The sequence below is a fragment of the Apodemus sylvaticus genome, chromosome 10, assembly GCF_947179515.1.
Source record: "Apodemus sylvaticus chromosome 10, mApoSyl1.1, whole genome shotgun sequence".
NCBI lineage: Eukaryota > Metazoa > Chordata > Mammalia > Rodentia > Muridae > Apodemus > Apodemus sylvaticus.
This window is the reverse complement of record NC_067481.1, coordinates 105,167,348-105,189,110: the sequence shown is the minus strand read 5'-3', so window position 1 is coordinate 105,189,110 and position 21,763 is coordinate 105,167,348. Positions and strand designations below refer to the sequence as shown.

Sequence of the window (21,763 nt, the reverse complement as noted above, 5' to 3'; positions counted from 1 at the left end):
CGGACTGCGCTCAGTCCTCTCTGAAGCTTCTCTGCTTCTAGGAGGCTAGGGGCAGGGCAGGAGCTGGGATGGACACCTGGGAGAGGAGGAGTCAGAGGAGGGAGGAAGCCAGGTTCTGCAGTTCCCTCATCCTAACCCCCAAATGAGGAAGGAAACTGAAGCTGGCGGGAATGTCTCTTTTCAATAAATCAGACGACATCCAAGAGGGAGCCTTTATGCTGAGGTTTAGAGAATGAAAATCCACATGAGGAAATCTCAGAGGCACCAAAACAGAGCGTAGTATTACAGTAGTCAGAAGAGAGTAGAGTGCAAACAAGAACCGGCCAGAACCAGGAGTCTGGAAGGGATGTCCTGCAGCCCAGAGAAAGGAGATCAAAAAAAAAAAAACCTAGCTCAGGGACAACACTTGAAGCTGGAGCTGCCTGCCATCTCCTGTTCACACCAGACCATGGTCACCTGAGACGCTAGCCTTGATGTCTCTGAGTCAGAAGCAGCCACATGTGGCTGAGAATGTTTATGTCTCACCTGGGATGCTGTCCCCAATCCCACATAACAGTGACCGTGACTACTATTGCCCCCATTTTACGGTTACATGGGACCCTTCCTAGTTCTCCCTTCCCTGGCCCGCCGCTGCCCTTGCAAGACTGTCATCTCTAGCTGCCTGATTTCTGTCTGGATGTCTGCTTTGATTTATCATTGAGCCCATAGGGTTCCCTCAGGATGGAACCATGAACTCCAGACTCACTGGAGCCGTACGGCACTGTGTGCACACAGGCTGCTCTGTGTCGATCAGAGACAGCCTCTGTAAGTTACCAACACACATGAACATAAAACTATCTAAAGAAGATACTGCCATAACAGAAACCTTCAGAGGCAGGTGCACCAGGAGAAGCATCATGCCTGGCCATGACAGTTAACTGCCTGCACTTTCCAGTGCCTTGACCAAGAAAATTCCCCCCTTAGTTCTATATGACTAAAAGCAAAACACGTACATGTCAAAATGTTCAGATGGAAATTTAAAATGATACTTCAAATACATGTTCATAGTTTTATGTTCATATAAGTTGGTAATTTGCTGACGTGCCTATACAGTATTTTGTACACCACTGTCATAGTCCAATCTACTTCTTGTATTGGTACTTTGTGTAACATACTGAATATTGGGCATATGAGGCAATCATGATTAACACATAACACATAACCTTGTGTCTGTGTGGAGCTTCACAAACAATAAACAACATACAACACACACATATAAATTATATAGATGCTGAAAAATGCCAGTCTAGACAAAGGCTTGGTGTGTGTGTGTTTGTGTGTGTGTGTGTAGGAGTCAAGCCCCAGTCTGAGGCAGAGCTGGCCTGGATGTCATAAAGAGGGAGCACAGACATTACACTCCTCTCTCCCAGCCCCAGAGGATCACACCCTGAAGCTACTTCTACTTTCTGAAGTCACATGAGATCCAAAACAAAATATTATACCCCAAGGGAGGAAATGGAATAATAATATTGAAAAAGGAACCAGTGTAACCAGTGTACTCAGAACAAAGAGTGGATACAGGACCTGAGGTGCAGGCAGCAGTGAAGGGAGGAGCTTCCCCTGAAGGGTGTCTGGATGAAGAGGGAGGTGAACAGCTGTCCCAGTAGAAGCACACTGGATGCTTGCACCCTGATGGGAATCCAGAGAGATGAGAGGGAATAAAGGTTCCCCACTGTGTCTACGTTAAGAGGAAGAGAATACAAACTGTATTCAGGAAAGAAAATATACCACCAACCTGAGAATTTATATAGAGGAGCAGCCAACCCAATGATATAATTAATGCATATGTCTTAGCAGAAACACGGATGAGCCCAGCATTGTCTAGTGCACAGTATATATATATATATGTGTGTGTGTGTGTGTGTGTGTGTGTGTATACATATCCAGCCAAATTGAGGAGCACAGCTTGTCTGCCTTCCAAACTGGTCTCTGCCACTTCCTACCCTGAGACATCAGCTAGTCTCTGCTTTGTGCATTAGATGAGGGAAACGTGCATTCAAAGGGCTGGGATGGGTGGGAGAGCCAGGCAGGGGGTGCTGGAGTGTGTGTGTGTGTGTGTGTGTGTGAGAGAGAGAGAGAGAGAGAGAGAGAGAGAGAGATGGAGACAGAGACAGAGAGAGACAGAGACACAGAGACAGAGACACAGAGACACAGAGACACAGAGACTCAGAGACACAGAGACTCAGAGACACAGAGGCACAGAGAGAGCCCTAGATTCTAGAAGTACCAGTTGCAGAGAGAAGCTTATGTTTCCAAGTTGAAGGACCAACAGGGCTGGAATCTGTGACCACAATACCAACACCAGAACAGCACACATGGAAGACAAAACCACCTCTGACTTCAGAGAGCATCTCTTTGTTCCTGAGGAGGGAGCCAGGTGTGCTGGAGGAGTGAGGGATGGAAGCAGGAACAGTCAGTTCTGGCTTCTCTCCTGACTTGAGCAGAAGCAGCAGGCCAGGCTGGGGCTGAGCGGGCAAACACACGCTTGGCACACACAGAGCCCTGGCTTCCCATCCTCACACCCGAGACAGTGAACAAGACAGTGCATTCGATGGTTAGCAGCAGCACCCTTCAGACCAAGCCACTGGGACAGTGAGGTGACCCAGGGGACAAAGCTGCTGACCACCTGAGTTCAATCTTGGAACACACATGGAAGGAGGGAACCAACTCCCACACGTTGTCCCTCCACACACATGCTGTAACTCCCTCACAAAGACATGAATGTAATACAAAAAATTAAGACACTCATTCTCTCTCCTTGTGAGCTGGGTCTGTTTCTCCACATCTCTGTCTCTGTCTCTTGCCTTCTGGTTCTCTTATATTTCCTCTCTCTACCTGGGCACCCCTGGTTTTCTTTTTCTCTGTCCCTTTGTCAGTTTCTCTCTCTCTCTCTCTCTCTCTCTCTCTCTCTCTCACACACACACACACACACACACACACACACACTGCCCTCTGATCTCCAGCTCTTTAGCCCTTCATTTCCACAACTCCTCCTACCTCTACATTACTTTTGAGACAAAACTTCATGTAGCCCCGGCTGTTGTCACCACACTGCTAAGGAGGTGCCTGAATTTGTAATTCTCCTGATTCTGTCTCCTAAGTTCTGAGGTTACTAATTTGAGCTTCTACTTCCCATTTCAGCAAGGCTGGGATCAAACCCGGTGCTATGTTCCCAGATACAGTTTCTCTATTTTTTTGGCACAAAGTGACTAATTGTATCTCTCCTCATCTTCCTAATAGGAAGCATGAGCTCTCCTGCCCACTGTCCACCTTGGGGTCCACTGTTGATGGAGCTTAGGCATGGACTGAGCAGGTGGGCAGCAGTATGCCGGCGAGGACGCTCTAACCAGTGTGGGAAGCACGCTGTATGCTTGCAGCACCAAGCCACCCAGGTTCTCTAAAAGCTCACCCTGTATCCTTTACACAGATTTTCCTTTCAGAAAGAGGACACCTTAGCGCTGGCCACACATCATTGCCTTGACTCAAAGGGTTGCCAGCTTACCTTGGTGGTCCCTGTAGCTGGTGCCCCTCTCTGCCGTGGGAGCCTGAAGACCGTTGCAGACCCAGCTCAAGAAAGCCGAGTCTAAGTCCCCTTTCTCCAGCAGGGTCAGGGAAATCTTCCGGGCCAGAGCATCCCCATCGGGCTCACGGAGAAGGGCACAGTGGTATTCCCGCGAGAGCAGCTCTTCTTCCAGCAGGCTGTCCAGGAGAGCCCGCACCTGCCTGGGCGTCTGGCTGGAGAGCAGTGCCTGTACCTGGGCCAGGATGGCCTGGAAGTGCTTCATGGCGGTGCTCTGAGGCAGGCCAGCTGCCTGGAGTCGCCTCTCATCCAGCCTTACAGCATCCAAAACACGAAGTGAGACCCAGGCTGAAGGAACCTCTGCTGTGAGTGTAGCCTTTTCCTTCTTAGGAATGTTTCCTCATTCGTGTGCAGGCCAGGGTGCCTGATGAACCCAGGGTGCCTGATTAAAGGAAATGGGCTCAGGGTGCCTCGGACATTGATAGGAGTAAGGGAATTTCTGCTTTCTTTTCTGCTTTTAAACTTTATTTTATTTTATAGATAGAGAAGAAGCCCTCTGAAGTGTGGAAAAACTATCACAGATGGGCAGATTATAGATTAGTTGTTCTGTAGAAAAATAAAAACAAACTATAGCTCCCTTGGGGAAGCGATGGCTTTGCATCTACTATGCCTTGGGGTCAATCCCTAGCACCACATAAACTGGTGGTGCAAGCCCATAGTTCCACACTCTGGAGGTAGAGGCAGGGAGTTCGGGAGTTCAAGGCCATCTTTGGCTACCCACTGACTTCAAGCCTACCCTCAGCTACCCAAGACTCTGCCTCAAACAGAATAATATTTAAAGGGGGTGGGGAGCTGGTGCCAGCATGGTGGCTCACATCTGTAATCCCAGTAGTTGGGAGAATGACACAGGCTAATGTAGGCTAGCCTCAGCTATCCTATGAGCCTGGGACACGGTCTTTAAAAAAGTGCCTGGGAAGTGGGGAGGAATAGGGAATGGTAACATGAGTGGCCCCAAATTTTGTGGATAAACTTCTCAGACATCTGGCAGGCAGATCCATGTGTATATTGCAGAGTGGCATCCCAGAAGCTCAGTCAAAATGTTTCCAGAGAGCCTTAACTGAGGGGGAAGATCCAGCCTGAATGTGGGGGCCCATTGCATGGGTCAGGGGTCTGGACTGAATAAATAAGAAAGGGTAGCTGAACCCAATCTCTTTCCTCCTCTTCTTCTTCTTCTTCTTCTTCTTCTTCTTCTTCTTCTTCTTCTTCTTCTTCTTCTTCTTCTTCTTCTTCTTCTTCTTCTTCTTCTCTCTCTCTCTCTCTCTCTCTCTCTCTCTCTCTCTCTCTCCCTCTCTTCTTTTCCCTCCTCTTCTCCCTCCTCCTCTCCCTCCTTCTCCCTCCCTTCCCTCTCTTCTTTCCCTCTCCCTCCCCCTCTCCCTCTGTCTCCCTCCCCCTTTCTCCCACCTCCTCTCCTCCCCCTCTCCTCTTTCCCCCTTCTCTCTTCCTCTTCCTCCCCTCCTCCTCCCCCTCTCCTCTACTCTCTCCTCCTCTCCCCATCCCTTCCCCCTTCCCTTCTCCCTCCTCCTTCCTCTCTCCTTCCCTCTCCCTTCCCTTCCCTTCCCCTCCCCTCCCCTCTCCCTGTCCTCTCCTTCTCCCTCCCCTCCTACTCTTCTTTCTCTCCCCTCCCCCTCTTTCTGTCCCCCTCCCCCTGTCTCTCCCTCCCTCTCTCCTCTTTCCCCTCCCCCTTCACTCTTCCTCTTCCCTCATCCTTCCCCTCCCCCTCCTCCCCTCCTCTCCCCCTCCCCCTTTCTTTCCCTCCCCCAGGATGCGATGGGAACTGCTGTCTCTAGCCCCTGCTGCTGTGCTTTCCCCACCATGATGGACTGTACCCTCAAACTCTGAGCCATACGAGACCCATCCTTCCTTAAATTGCTTTTGTCTAGTGTTTTATGATTGCAACAAAAAGGCAACCAACACAGACCCATAACAGCCAAACTGTGGAAGTGCCCAGATAAGGGGAAGGTTTTCATAGCTGCACATGGAAGAGCACACTCCACGTGGAATTCTTCTGTCGATGCAGAGAGAGATAGATCCCTGGAGCTTGCTGGCTGGACAACCTAGCCAAGAATCTGAGCTCTAGGTAAAAATTCAGATACCTTAAGGTACCTGAAGACTGATAGCTGAAGTTGACCTGTGGCCTTCACCCGTGTACACAGGGACAAGTACACACACATGCACACATTTTCAAAGATGACCTCTGAGATGTGACTTACTGGTCCCTTGGAAAGAACCCACCATAGTGGCGGCCTCTTGCCTCCTGCAGGTGCACTCACTCAGCTTGTAAGTAGACACCCGGTGCTTCCCATCCAGCATTGGATGGTGTCACACACCACGACACAGATCTGGACCTGTCTAGACAGTGTGGCACTCTGCGTGGCCAACCCAGCTGATAGCTTTTCCTATAGAAACCCCCTTCTTTCTTCTTTTTCCTACATCAGACCTACCTGCTCTCCTGGAGTGTCTGTCCCCCACCCCACTGTCCTTTAGAGACATCATGCCTGAAGGCCCCTGGGACCCCAATTCTGCGTTGGGTGTTTGCTTTCCTGGAAGCTCTTACATGACACAAAGGTATACGTTTACACCACAGCCAGGGAACCATTTTCCCTCTGCCCCCAGTATGGACTTCTGTCAGATATTCCTCTGCCAGGCAGAATGATTCTACAACACACCGGTATCTTGTTGCAACTAGAAACTACTGTAAGGGGCCTACAGTGATATAGTGGAATCACAAGTGCTGGAATTAAAGTTGTTCTGGTTTTCTAAAACAAGCCTTCTCACTGGCTTGGGGGTTTCAGCCCCAGGGATCTATCTGCCTGTCTCTACCTCTCTAGCACTGGATGTCAAACCTGTGTCACCACACTGGGATTCTTTATGTTGATGCTAGAGAACAAACTCAGGTGCTTGCACTAGTGAGATAAGCACCTAATTTTAAAACTGAGCCCTTTCCCCAGTTCCCTTTCTTGCTTATGGTGATGAAGATAGAACCTGGTGCTTCGACCTGTTAGCAGCTACTCTCCCCGTACCCCCCACCTTGAGACACCAATCCCCGTTCTCTGTTTACTTTCTGTTTTGAGACAGACTTTCTCTTAGTTATCCAGACTGGTCTAGAATTCATTCTGCAAACAAGGGAGACCTTGACCTTTACACCTGCCCGCCTTCCTAAGATGTGGGGTAACCTTCCTGCGCCACTGGACTCTGTTTATGAATATGGAGTTAGTCCCTGACTTACAGTGAACAAGTTTGTCTTTGACACCTCTGGGCCTCAGTATCTGCATCTGAGAAATGGTGTTGACGGTTTAATAACAACCAGGGGCAGAAAGATGGCTTGCTGGACACACATGAGGACCTGAGCACAAGTTCCAGAACCCATGTAAAAGGCGGGCGGGGTGTGGTTGCCTGTGTCTGCAGCCCCTGCTGTTGGGTGGACACAGGAGGGTCACTGGGGCTTGCTGGCTACCAGCCTAGCTCTAAGTTCAGTGGGAAAACCTGTCTCACAAGAGTAAGGTTGAGAGTAGGACACCAGTGTTCCTTACAGCTTTCACATGTGTGCACAGGTACACACACCTGTATACACCACACACATACACATGCACACACAGACACACAGACACACAAACATACACACACAGACACAGATACACACACAGACATACAGAGACACACACACACCATGTCCCCAAGACTCAGTACATAGTAGGCATTGGCATATTTATTAATTTATTTAGTGTCCAACTCAATGTGCTGGCTATGGGCAGGGAGGAAAGTACATGTAAACAGAAGACCAAATCCCTGCCCATGCAGAACTGCTAGTTAGAATGAAAGTGTGAGTGTCTTGAAGATTTCTGACTGGAGGCAAAACAAACAAGCTAAGTGTCCTTCGAGGTAAGGGGATATAGGAGCCCAGAACCAAGCACAAGTGGCCTCTAAGACAATAATTAAGAGCAGACCAGGAAGCACAGTGAGAGTGCTTGACACCCAGTTCCCAGAGACTGTCAGCTCTGGAATGTTAATGGGGCCTTGATTAAACAATCAAAACAGCTAGTTTGGATTCAGTAAGGGAAGGTCAAGTTTCCAGGTCAGAGGGCACTTTTTCCTTCCCTTAGTATGTTCCTTTATTTCTTGATCTAGAGAGATAATGTTGTGCTGGATGTGTATGAATGTCATTCTCTGGGAGCTACTTCACACATCATCTCATGTCTCATGTCACATCATATCATGTCATATCACATCACACCATATCATGCCATGCCACATCACATCATATTATATCACATCATATCATGTCATATCACATTATATTATATCACATCATATTATATCATGCCATGTCATGTTAAATCATGTAATATCATATCACATCACATATCACACCATGCCATGTCATGTCATATCATATCACATCACATCATATTATATCACACCATGTCATATCATGTCATATCACATCACATCAAATTATAATCACACCATGCCATGTAATATCACATTACATCATATCATATCACATAATATCATGTCATATCATATCACATCATATTATATCACATTATGCCATGTCATATCACATCATATTATATCACACCATGCCATGTCATATCATACCACATCACATCATAATATATCACACCATATCTGTCATATCACATCATATTATATCATACCATGTCATGTCATATCACATCACATTATATATCACATCATGCCATGTTATATCATGTCATATCACATTATATCACATTATATCACATTATATATTATATTATATTATATTATATTATATTATATTATATTATATCACACCATGCCATGTCATATCACATCACATCAGTTTCAGGAATGCATTGTTATACCTACCCTTCTAGACATTTTAACATGACTTTCATATTTTTAGTTAATGAACCATGCTGGGGATGCGGTTTCCTTGGTAGAGCATTTGCTAGCATTTGTGAAGCTGTGGGTTTGATCTCAGTACTATATAACCCAGGAATGGTGGCACATGCCTGTAATCACAGCACTGGGAATGGGGAGGATCAGGAGCTCTCTCTACTAAATTCATTTGAAGTGTATTTTTCTCCTTTCTCTCTTTCTTTGTGTTTTTCTTCCTTTCTTCTTATTTTTTGAGGCAGAGTAAACCAGTTTGACTTTGAACTTGTTATAATCCTCCTGCCTCACTCTCCCAAGTGCTGGAATTACAAGTGGAATTTCAGCCCCCATCCTTGACTTTGTTTGTGAGACAATCTCATTATAAAAACCTGGGCTCACCTTAAACTGTCCCTGCTTCAGTCTTTGGTTTTCTGAGACCGTACAAGTTAGCGCCATCAGAGATTAACTGACATCACTTTGGTCCACCCTTGGGGACTTATTTCCAACTTCCACCGTCTTTAAGTGCTACATATGAGGCTTTCTTTGCCTACATAAGCAGTGTGAATTCCAGACACAAACCAGAAGGACAAGCACGTGTAGTGGCAGATTCCCAGGCAAAGTGGTCTCCTTCCCCTTCTCTAATAGAGACAGTCCTTCCCAGAGAGATAACTCAGCACACTTAGAGGTTAATTAAGGAAAAGGAAAGGCTTTATCAGGGAAAAAAATAGAGGAGAGGGGTGCACAGCAGGCTGTGGCTATGGCTAACGCCCAAGGTAGACAGCCTTGCAGAGAAGATTTCATTAACTTACGTATGCTGTAGGTTTGTATATCCCACATAAGCTGTCAGTCTTAAATCTCTGTAGGTCCTCACCCCAGGTTACATTTAGAACAATTTTAACTGAGACAGGAGACTGCAAGTCTGGCTATTTGGGTAGGTTGGAGATTGACACAGCAATCATACTGCATATTGACATAATTATTTTAACTATACCAGTGTTGTTCTTCTTGAACAGTTGTTACATCTTGCCCACCTGGCTTCTCCTGATAAGACCCGGGCAGTGGGGGTGGGGCAAGGGACTTAAAGGCGGAGCAGGATTTAATGGTGGTTGCAGCTTTGTGCTGCCTCTTGAGCTGGCTGTTAGAGACATGTTCTTTGGGGATGGGCCTAATGTCTGGTTGGCCTTAGGGAATTTAGCATTGCACATTTTGCTTATCTCTAACAGGCCTGGATAGCATGCTACTTATCTTTGGGGACTTTGGAGGCAGTTATATTAGCTAAATTCTACTTTGTGTGGTACAGTGACTCCTAAGAAAATCTATTAGTAAATTGTTTTTAACATCAACCCTATGACTTTGAGTTTCTTCAACAGCACTAGAGCTAACCCTGAATTTGAGACAAGCAGACTTCATGGACAAGATATGCTCCTTCCGTTCCTGATCTCTGTGATGATCTACCACTGTTATGTGCTAAATTACATACACTGTAAGCTTGCGATGGAGTGAAATGTTTCCTCTGGTATATTCCACACTGGCCTTGAATTCACTGTGCAGCTGAGGATGACCTTGAACCACAGTTCCTCCCTTCTCTACCTCCTAAATGTTAGGATTACAAGCTTGTGCCTGGCTAGGATCAGAGCTGGGGATCGAATCTAGGGCTTCAAGCATTCCACCAGCTGAATCCCACCTTCAACCCCACAGTAAATCTTATTTATTTATTTATTTATTTATTTATTTATTTACTGGGAAAATAGGGGTTCTCTTTCATGGGTTGTTAGTCTTGATAAGCAAGACTAGTTAAGACAAATTAGAAATAGACTTGGAAGGAAGCCTGAGAAGAGTTTGGTTAGCATTCGAGAGAAAAAAATGACAGAGCAGGAGAGTTGTACATCTCAACAATGTCCCAGAATAGGGAGGAGGAGAAAAGGAAGCCAGCTGTGGAGGCAGAGGGACAGGGAGTGAGGTGGGCTTCAGGAAAGAGCGAGAAGGCGTATAGGAGACAGCACGCCCAGGCCTCAGGCAGTCGCTCTGTGGTTTGAGTGAGAACATTCCCACAGGCTCGAGTGTTTGAATGCATCAGTTGGTTGGATGGTTTGAGAAGGACTGGGAGGTGTGGCCTTGTTGGAGGAGGGGCAGGTTCTGAGGTTTCAGGAGACTGGTGCCTTTCGCAGTGGCTTCCTGCTTCCTGTTTGCAGCCTGACATGTGAGCTCTCTGCTGTTCCTGCCACCATGCCGTTGCTCCACCATCACTGCACATTTAAACATTTTCTTTTATAAATGCCTTGGACATGTTGTCTTATCACAGAGTTAGAAAAGTAGCTACCATAATATCCAAATAAGAAGGAAAAGGAACCGTTAGTACTCCGAAGTGCTGTGTGACAGAAGCTGTGCTGGCGGCTGCCCCAGGGAGGGACTTCTGAGAAGGAAGAGCATATTATCTCATCCGGGGATTATTAGTCCTCCTTTCCTTTATCCAGTCTTGGAGTACTCAGGGTTCCTGGGGCAGGCGGGCTTCTAGGTAGGTGGCAGACAGGCCCAGTTGAATGAGGCCACTGTACAGGATGTTTTAGGCAGCTCTGGTCAGGTCTCCATCCAGACTGGTGGTAGAACTCAGATTCTGTTCTTTGGATCAGAAGTAGCTTTGTTTTCATGGTTTTCATCAAAGACATCCAGGTAGTGTCCACTCTTTTATATGGCAGCTAAGTTCTCCTGAGAGACAAGCAAGGGACACCAAGGAAGCAGGCAAAGTGCTTCAAAACCTCACGGTCTCCGAGGCTACTGTGACATCCACTTTCGCCAATGAGGAGCTCAAGGCACAGGATGAGGGGGGTTGGCTTTTGAGACAGCGTATCACTTGAGGCAAGCTGGCCTCAAGCCCATCATCCTCCTGCTTCAGCTCTCCCAAGTGCAGAGCTCCGTGTACGCGTGGCCACACTTGGCTAAGATGGAGCAATCTGCACAGCTGTTTGTAGCAAGCAGAAATTGCTTTGGACTTTAGAATATCCTCCCTCCCACACCTCCTCTCTAGTTCCATCTTCAGGGATCCTAAGTCTGCTATTTCAAGGGCATTCACCTCCTGGATGAGTCCAGAGTCCTGAGGTCTCAGCCTCACCCACAGTGACAATGACCCTTAAGCCACCACAGCTTCCAGAGGTATGTTCCTGTAGGCATTTTCATGTTGCTGCCCCACAGCGTGCCACAGGCATTTTCCAGAGAGAACTGATAGTTCTAATGACAAATTCATTACTCCTGATCCCCCAGCAGGCAGTGGCAAAAGCTACCATCTGAGTGACTGTGCTAACCAGGGTGTGGTGCTCATGGCTGTAATTCAGCTCTGGGGAGACAGGCAGGAGGATTAGAAATTCAAGGTCATCTTAGTGAGTTTAGGGTTATCCTGGGCTACATAAAGACCCTGTCTCAAAACAAGCCACATAACCCAGCATTCACCCTTGCGAATCCAGAACCTTCTCCCCTTCCTCCTACCCTAAGGAGGTCCGATGACAAGTCTTACACCGAGGGAAGTCTTCGGCCTCCTCTGGTGTAACCCCAGGTGCATCTCAGCTCTTAGGCATCTGAAAGAGAAGACTTCACAAGAACAACAATGGTAAAATAAGCAGCAAAGAGTTCAGTCAGGGCAAGCAACAACAGGAAAAATATATTCCTTGGAAGAGGGATTGGGCCAAGCAATGACATCACCTTGGTCGAGGGCTTGAACTTCTCATCTTCCCTTTGTCCCTCCTCTTTGTCTTTACTGGAGTGGGTTCTTGTAGAAAAGAGGTGAGCTTATTTTTAGAAGCCCATTTTACCCAGAATTCAGTTCATTGTGTGTATATATAAGATGCAAGGATATGTATAGGTTAAAGTGTAAGTGTCTCTAAAGTTGAAACCCGTTTAGGGAAAGGGTGGCGATCATACTGTGTGCCTGCCCTCCTGGACGGCGTGTCCTGAGTTTCTGGAACCCGACTTAGTGTGGACCACCATCCTGCCTTGTCGCTTGCATCTGTTTCTGGCCCTGAACTGGCTTGTCCACAGTCACCCTCCCACTGTGTACTCAGTTCCGGGGCGGGGCCTTGAGCTGACCCACTCACCGTTCCTTGTGTCCTCTCGGAAGCCTGTTGGCCAAGCTTCCCATAGGTAAGCATTGCATATTCAGTAGACTCTCAATTTGGGCATATCTGAAACTTCCAAGTCTGGAGAGATTGAGGATAAACATCTCTGATGGTCATCTGCAGAACCACAGAGGAAGACCAGTGGGTGAAGGCCAGCTGCTTGGTCAGGCTGACTCAGCTCCCCTTGTGGCACCACTGGGGCATCAGATAGGGGGATAATTCTAAGTAAGTATCCAAAATATTTTGGGAAAAAGTATTTCAAAAATTTTTTTTTCACAGAACTTCCTCCCAAGATGGAGAAACCACAGGGTAAGTTCTTCTTTCCAAATAAGCACGCTCATCTGCTTCTCCAAATCTGAGCATAGCAGGAGATCTGTGAAGCTCAGCTAGGTACTGGTTTTATTTGCTGACAGCAGTTTTTTCATTGAACAAACAATAAGAAAGCCTGCAAATTTGCTTTGGGGGCAGGAACAAATGTGATTGACAGGAAAGTCAAATTGTTATGTTAATGATTAATTGCTTGCTTGATTGCTTGATTAAGTGATGGGGTCTTGGTATGTAACTAGATTTGAATTCCCATAGTCCTGCATCAGTAGCCAGTATCCTGGGACTATAAGTGACCACACCCAACTAAGTTGTGTAGACTTGTTAAGCATCTGGAAAGTTTGTTAGGCTCTAACTCTAATGACTGCTGTTCTAAGAGTGAGAGAGGTTTAGGACACAGACAAGTGGGGACAGAAGAGAAGGCCATGTGAAGGCAGAAGCCATGTTGGGAGTCCTGTGTCTATACACTGAGGAGCAGATTGTAGGCCCCAGCAGCTTTAGAGACCACAGAAAGTCCTCCTTTGCAGGATTTGTGGGGCAAAGGGATCATAGTCTCATCGATATCTTCATTTCCAGAACGGTGAGCACATGTGTCTACACACGTGCCTGTCATTGTGTGTCATGCACATTCTCATCACCACAGCCCTGAGGATACACACAGCTGGGTTCAAATTCGTGACACCATGAAAATCTACTCAATCCTTCAGTTCCTGTTGCCACCAAACAGGAATTTTCATTGTCATTTTGTTTCATCATCGTTGTTATTTTTGTTTTTGTTTCGAGACACAGTGGCCCAGGCTGGCCTAGAACTCACTATGTAGCCTATGCTAGCCGCAAATTCACAATACTCTTCTTGCTTGTCTCCCAAATGCTGGGGTTTCAGGGGTGATTCATCATGTCTAGTTTGTGTAGCACTGGAAACAGAAGCAAGGGTTTCATGCGTACTAGGCAAGGGCTCTGCTAGAGTAGTGGATCAATTGCAGTGACTCCATCCTGGGGTACACTGAAGCTGTCTGGAGACATTTCCCGTTAACACCGTGAGAGTGAACATGCTCCAGCAGGTGAGGCAAGGGATGCTGATAAGTATCCTCGATGTGCAAAGATGTTGCTTACGACGAGGTAGCATATGGTCCAGACATGGGAAAGTAAAAGGCTTAAAGTGGACTGATGTCTACACATGAAGGGGATCTGGGAAATTTTGCTGCCTGCTGCTAGCCTGTGCTAATTACTTGTGTGTCACTGTGAGGGGAACCTCTAGGGACATGGTATGTGGGAAAAAATTTGTTCTTTGGCCCTTCATTTCAGAGGGTCTCAATCTATCTCCATATTGAAGTCAGCCTGAGTGTCCCCTGCCCTGACTTCATACTCCAGACATCTGGTTCTGAGGTGGTCAGATCAGGAATAAGCGGCCAGTTCTGTTTGATTTTGACTTTCAAAGAGGTAGCTGAATGAAGAGTTATCTAGTTCACAACAGTGAACAGCATCTGTATTGTTATTTGGTAGGATCTAATAGTCCCACCCCAAAGCAATTAAGTTACCATCCAGAGTATGGGGCAGTCACCTGAAATACATTTTTATTCTTAGAAATCTTCCAAGTGAACCCCCAGACAACTCTGGCTACTGGTAGTTGTCCATAAATGGATGGGGATCTCCCTTGTTGAAGACACCTACATATCTCATTGAACATGGAGGAGTCTGGCTGGTGCCTACCTAGAGCCTTTGCCCCTGCTGACTAGTGTTCATGTAAGGTATTCTGTACACTAACAAGGAAGAAATGTGAACACCAGCTTGGCAACAAACCCTTTTATCTGCAATGATGACCTTCCTGCATGATACGCTGGTGCAATAGTGGCACGGACGTTGTAGGAGTAACCAACCACTCTCTGATCAGATTTAAGGCACTGCATGGGTGGAGCCCGCCTCACACTGATTCAGTGGCCAGGAACCTGAGACCGGATAAATCATGGCCTAGGGGAAAACGAAATACTACTGCTCTGCTAAAGGAATATAGCAATAAAACAATTCCTAATGACATGCTGCTGCACTCATAGATCAGGGCCTTGCTCAACCCTCACCAGAGAAGAGTCCCTCTTTAATAGATGGGAACAAATTCAGAGACTCAACAACTGGACATTGTGCAGATAGTGAAAGACCTTGGAACACTTAGTCCTAAATGGTATGGCTCAGTAAAATCATTTCCCTCAGGGCTCAGGAAACTATGCATATGAGGAGGTGGAGCCGAAGAGGACAGAGGACTCCAAGGAAACCAACCGTGCCTTCCAGGCCCAATAGAACTGATGCACATATGATCTCACAGATTGTGGCAGCAGCACAGGACCTATGCTATGCAGATCCAAACCAGATGGGTCTCAGTACTGAGATGGGGGAAGAAGACATAAGCTCTCATCCTTAACCCAAAGCTATCTCTAACAACTGCCTATGAAAGAAAAATTAGTTTCTCCAAGAGTATCTTACTGAGTATACAAACACAATTAAGGGCAGGCCCCATGCCCAGGAAAACATGGTCAACAGAACTAAACCATGTGTGTGTGTGTGTGTGTGTGTGTGTGTGTGTGTGTGGATAGCCCTGGTGCTGTTTGTATTTTAACGCTAATTCTGTTTCCCCAAGAGGGGCTGTTGGGATGAGGAGTGAATCACCTACTCATGTAACCCTTCTAATAAATAATCGAGGGGGGATAGGTGGGAGTGGGTTGGGTGGAGGGGCATCTTCTTGGAGGCAGGGGATGGGAGGATGGATTGGGGGTTTTCTGGGGGGGGGAACAGGGAAAGAGTATAACACTTGAAATGTAAATGAAGAATATATTCAATAAAAAATTTTAAAAATGATTTCAAGGAAACCAACCACTGGGAGGGTAGGCGAGTCTTCCAGGTTGGACAGGGTGGGAGTGGGGTGAAAATGTAGATAGAGAAGCACCCCCTTTTGTGTGTCTGTGTCTATGCATGTGTGTGAGTATGTGTGTGTGTGGTGTGTGTCTATGTATGAGTGTCTCTTTGTCTATGAATGTGTGTGTCTGTGCTTGTGTCTGTATGTCTTGTGCTCTTTCTTAGTTTACTTTTTGTTTATGTGTATTCATTTTGTTTTAACCTTGTATGCTTGTCTTTTTATTTGCCTATTTTTTTAAGAGAGAAAGAAAGTGTGGAGTTGAAAGGGTGAAGAGGTGGAAAGGATCTAGAGGAGACAAGGGAGGGGAAACCATGACCAGAATATACACATGAAAATTGCATTATTTTCAATTAAAAAAAAGAAATTTTCCATTCTGGTTATGAGGTAGCAATGAACATTATGGTTGGACTCACCACAACATGAGGAACTGTATTAAAGGGCTGCAGCATTTGAGAGCCACTGCTCTATAAACTTCCGGCTATGCCCTCATGTTCCACCCTGAGAACTCTGAATACTGCTATAATTTGCTGTTACCTGCAAACCTTCCGTAAGGGTTGGAGAGACGGTTCAGGGAGTGAAGTATTGCCTGATAAGCCTAAGGAGCTAGGGTCAAACCCCAGAACCCGTGTGAAAAAGCCTAGTGTGGTGACGTAGGCTTGTTATGCCACTGACCAGGGAGGCGGAGACAGGAAGATACCTGGGGCTCGATGGCCTGCCAGCCTAGCCAACTTGACAAATACCAGGCCCGTGAGAGACCCCATCTCAAAAGGAAGCTGGTGGCTAGCAAGATGGCTCAGCACGTAAAGGTCCTTACTATGGAATGTGATTGAGCTTAGCTTGCTCCCTGGGACCTGCATGGTGGAAGGCAAGGAACAACGTCTGAAAAGTAGTCTCCTGACTTCTCCACACTGCTGAGGGCAACTCGAACATGCAGACAGACAGACAGACAGACAGACACACACACACACACACACACACACACACACACACCAAACACACAGAGCAAGAGAAAGATACAGAAATAGAGAGAAAGACAGAGGGAGAAAGACAAATAAGTAAGTAACAATTGCTTTTATAAGATAAAGGTCTCCTAAAGAATAAGCAATAATCTAAGTTGTCTTTGGGCCTCCACATGCTTGGACACATATGTGCACACTCCATATGCTTGGACACATATGTGCACACTAACACTGAGAAGTTGAAAAGTCTTGAAATTCTAATCTTTTCTTTCCCACTGAGACGTGAACCTGCCACTCAAACATTTACCTCCAGGTCCTGAGAGCATCTCTCTGGGATGCAAACACTCAAACAGAACTCACTGAGCCCCCGGCCCTGTGAGTGAAAGGCCAGGCAGCCAGCGTTTGTACTTTTGTGGGTTCTTCTTTCTTCCACCCCTCTCCACTCCTTCCCCAGACCCTACGGGGGCCGCCTTATGGTTAGACTACTTACTGCTGATTAAAGGTGTCCAGTTCCTTGGGCACCTCTGATCTTTGTCATCAGGATATCTAATGTCCTGTTGCTGTTTCTTTTTTGCCCAAGACTGCTCAAAAAAAAAAAAAACTGCAACCAACAACCCACGCTGTTATGTATATACCCTCTGAAAAGTCCCCAAAATGCCAAACATCACACAATTCCAACAGCTACCTGGTGTTGGTAAAATCACGCCCTTGCTAGAGCACAAGGCAAATCTCAGTCAGTTGCTCTGGACTATCTGAAACAACCCCATATCCCACATCTGGGGTTAAAAGAAAACATATTCTTATAATATTTCTGTGTTTTTTAAAGAAACCCAAACCCCAAAACTGTCACTACAAGGCCACGTGACAGCAGATGGTCATCTTGTTTCAGCGTGAACTGTTATCTCCTGTCCCCAAAAAAATGTACCCCTCTCTCCCCCTTTAGGTATGTGGTGATTAACAAATCAAGATGGACCACTTGACATTTGACACTGGCATGCTGTCATCCTCTAGGTGTGCAACTGAGTTGTCATAAAAAACTTCAGGAGTTGGGGAGGTGTCTCAGGAGTAGAGACCTGTGACTCAAGAATACAGAGAACCTGTATTCAGTTCCCAGAACCCACATGGAGGCTCACATGTAACTTTAGTCCCAGGGATACATGCAGACACAGACACAGACACACGCAGACACATACATACATCATACCAGGGATATACATACATACATACACACACACACACACACACATATATATATATATATATATATCCAGTCCCTGTGTTATATATATGACATATATATGACATACATATGTGTGTATATGTGTATGTGTGTATATATATATACATATATGTGTGTATATGTGTGTGTGTGTGTGTGTGTGAGAGAGAGAGAGAGAGAGAGAGAGAGAGAGAGAGAGAGAGACCCATTCTATAGATTCTGTTCCTATAGAGAGCCCTGATTATCACATCCCTTCCTCAGTCTCATGAATAGCCTGGATTATAAGCATGGACCACCAGTTCTGGCTCAGCTGTTAACTTCAAAGGAGCTGAACTGAGAAGTGCTAGCCTCTTTCCAGATAACAATAATTAATGAATAGGCATCAGTTTCTACTATCAGTAGTCCATCCTCTTTGATGGGGATGCCAGAAGGAAGTATTGGTGTACACACTGTTGTCCACTCTCCTCAACCCACTAGTCCCCTCTGGATGATGGGCATGGGCGTGTCCACTAGTCCCACTCCATTGCAGACAGCATGTGGGGATGATCTTGGAGAAAAGGAAAGATCTCCTCCATAGGGCAGGGAATCTGACCCATGCTCCCCTGTGTCCTACAACAGTCCTGAGAGAGGCACTCTGTCAGGCCTCGGCCTATAGAAGCAAGTCAGTAGTATTCCTCCACTGGGCAGGGCTGGCAGTCTTCAGAGCCATGTGATTAGTCTCTCCTGGCCTGAATACCTATGAGGAAAGTTACTGCTCAGATCAGACGTCCAGCTTTCGATTTCAAGCTGAGAATAGGAGCTCAAAGCCAGATCTGAAACCAAAGACGCTGGAGAATACTTCTTTCCTGCTTGACCACCTCTGAAAAGCCCCAGCAGGTGGAAAAGCTCAAGGAGTTGCCAGCTGGAAGCCCGGGCTCCTCCATAGCTCCTTGCTCCAGTTCACAGAGTGTGACTCCTGTATGGCAGCTGTGTGGCCCTGACCTTCCTGCCTTCCCACACAGGGCAGGGCGACAGGAAAAGAATCTGGGAGACCAGCAGTTGTTTGGCCTCCTTTTGGTTAGTCCATCCTGCTGCCATGCAGCTTGGAGAGACCCTGAGAAGCAGCAGGAAGTAGGATTCACACCGGAAGCTGTGGCAGGCAGGCGTTTTCTGAGTCCCCACTGCTGAGGGAACCCAGTACTGGAAGGGCTACAGAGTCAGCTGTGGTTGGTGGGGTGGGTCTGGGAGATCCTCAAATTCTAGCAGAAAACCAAGCCTGTGCTGTTGGTAGGTAGGACTAAGGTCTCCCTGGAACAGAGATGGCTATGGAGAGGGGGAGCAGACACCCACAGGAGCCTCTGGGGGCTGACCATGTCCTGGTTTGTTTTCTGGGTACTGGGTCTATGATTTTGCATTTCTCCCTTTGAGACAAGGTATTGATGTGTACCCAAGGCTGGGGCTGAACTGCTTCATCCTTCCCAGTGCTGGGACAACAGCCAGGAGCCTCCACCAGCAGGATGTTGAGCTTCATTGGGCATGCATGTATATGTTCATATACTTGAGTATGTAAGGAGCCAGAGAAAACACCCCCTCCCCCACACACTTAATTTAGTAAGAGTCTGAGATGCAATTCAGTTGGTAAGTGGTTACCAAGGATAAACAAAGCTCTGGATTCAGCCCTAGGCATAACGAGGCACTTGGGAGGCAGAGGCAGGAAGATCAGGAGTTCAAATCATCCTTGGCTATGTAGGGAGCATGAGTCTAGCCTTTAGAAGAAAATTCAGGAAGATTGTGGAAAACAGTCTGGCAGTTCCGTAAAATATACAAAAAGGCAAGGCTATTGTTCAGTGACAGCATTTGCATGGCATGTGTGAGACCCTGGGTTCAGCCCCTGACTGAGAAAGAAAAGTTCAGAGAGTTAACAAGACTCTTCACGGGCAATCGTGACTGTGCTTTGAGGCTGACAGCCTGAGTTCAGCTCCTGGATCTCACATGGAGTGACTCCATAGCGTTGTTCTCAGGCCTCAACAGTGAATGTGACACATGTGCATCTCGCCACACCCTACACACACACACACACACACACACAGGATCATGGCGGATCAGGGACAGCCTGAGCTACATAATGTGTTCAAGGTAATCCTGGGCTATCTGAGAGCCTGTATTAACACTCTTCTGAAAAGAGAATGAAGATCCTTGGATGGGAATGCTCCAAGCAGTAGTATTAATAATAGCTCCACAGTAGAAACCACCAGTGTCCTGCCCTAGATATAAAATGGTAATTAAAAAGTTATGGCCTTGACCTTCCGATCCTCTGGCCTCTGTCTCCTAAGTGCTGGGATCACAAGTATGCACCACCATGTGCAGCCAGGAGGGCTTTTGACATTGCAACAGAGATCTATAAATGCATTGAATCAATTTCATAGTGCCCTAGCAAACTTGCAGCTTCAGGCCACAAGGTGGGCACATCTGTAAGCAAAGCTCCTTTCTCAAGGTAAACCCACATTATGCTGTGTTTGACATGTATAATGTTTAAGGACCACAGTTCAACCTGGTACAGATTGGGTAGCAGGGCAGACCCCTAAAGATGTGCCCTGTTGAAATCATTGTAGAAAATCAGGGACAGTCTCAGCCTCCCTGCCACTGCTCATGCCCTGAGACGGCTGAGGTGGGCCCTTGTGGTGTTTATCGTTATATAAAAATGAGCTGGCACAGAGAGACATTGTGATGACATGGTGGCCTGCCTGGAATCTATAACTGAGCAAGGAACAGAGTTTTCTAGGGAGGAGAGGAATCTTCTCTCTATTGCTTATAAGCATGTTGTAGGAGCTGGTAAGTCATCTTAGAGGGTCAGCTCAAGCATCCAACCAAAGAAGGCAGGCGCAGCAAAAGCAGCTGACGGAGACCATTGAGACCGCGCTGAGACATCCGCAGTGATGCACTGTCTCTTTTAGAAACGCTCTCGATCCTCAATACTTTTTGAGCAGAAAACAAAGTCTTCTATTTGAAAATGAAGGGTGACGACTACTGTTACTTGGCCAAGGTTGCTGCTGGAGAAGACAGGAAAGGAACTGTGGACCAGTCACAGCCAGTTTACCAAGAAGCATTTGAAATCGCAAAAAGGAAATGCCACCAACACACCATCAGGCTGTATCTGGCCCTCCCTTACCTTCTGTGTTTTGAGATTTCTGAACTCTCCAGAGAAAGGGCTGCTCTCCTGCAAAAACAGCTTTTAATGGAGCCATTGCTGAGCTTGAGACATTGAGTGAAGAGTCGCAAAAAGACAGCACGCTAAATCACACAGTTACTGAGAGACAACTTGATGCTGTGGACATGGGATACCCAGGGAGACAAGCAGAAGCAGGGCCGGGGGAGGGGGACCTAACCAGACTTCCATCCTGTGCCTCATTCTAAAGTTTACACAGTAGACAATTTGTCATTCATACTATACCTCAGACAGATAGTCTGTTATCATGCATGACGGTTTATGTTACTTCTGGTTTAATTTCTATATTTTCTGTGTGGTTTTGTTTTGTTTTAATATTAGGGGAGTAGAGCCACTTAAGTCTATGGAGATACTCATTTTCATCTTGAGGTGGCCAGTATGGGATGTGGAATTTTCACATGACTTACACATCTGGCATACTACTTTTGGGACATTGTGGCTTCAGAAGGGCCAGTGTTAAAACTGCTTGCATGTCTAAGCAAAGAAAACTGCCTACATATTGGTGTGTGCTGGAGGGGAATTAATGGGATAACTGTGTAGTTATTATGACAAGTTAAAGTTTGGAG

The 21,763-nt window shown here is 46.6% G+C and overlaps 1 protein-coding gene and 1 pseudogene across 5 annotated transcripts in view; one reads left to right on the top strand and one right to left on the bottom strand.

The window, feature by feature from the left end:
* The window catches only part of Ciita (class II major histocompatibility complex transactivator), a 48,901-nt gene extending 45,010 nt beyond the window's left edge, over positions 1-3,891 (bottom strand). For 4 of the 5 annotated variants that reach the window (XR_007979916.1, XM_052197191.1, XM_052197194.1 and 1 more), the window contains exon 1: positions 3,542-3,891. Coding sequence is in view for 4 of the 5 variants with exons in the window: in XM_052197191.1 (XP_052053151.1) it covers positions 3,542-3,824 (283 nt within the window). In the remaining variant the exon portion in view is untranslated. The remainder of the gene's footprint in view (positions 1-3,541) is intronic. The other variant, XM_052197193.1, reaches the window with a different exon arrangement.
* Positions 3,892-16,521: 12,630 nt separating this feature from the next.
* LOC127694511 (14-3-3 protein zeta/delta-like) lies at positions 16,522-21,356 on the top strand (annotated as a pseudogene).
* The last annotated feature ends 407 nt before the right edge of the window (positions 21,357-21,763 follow it).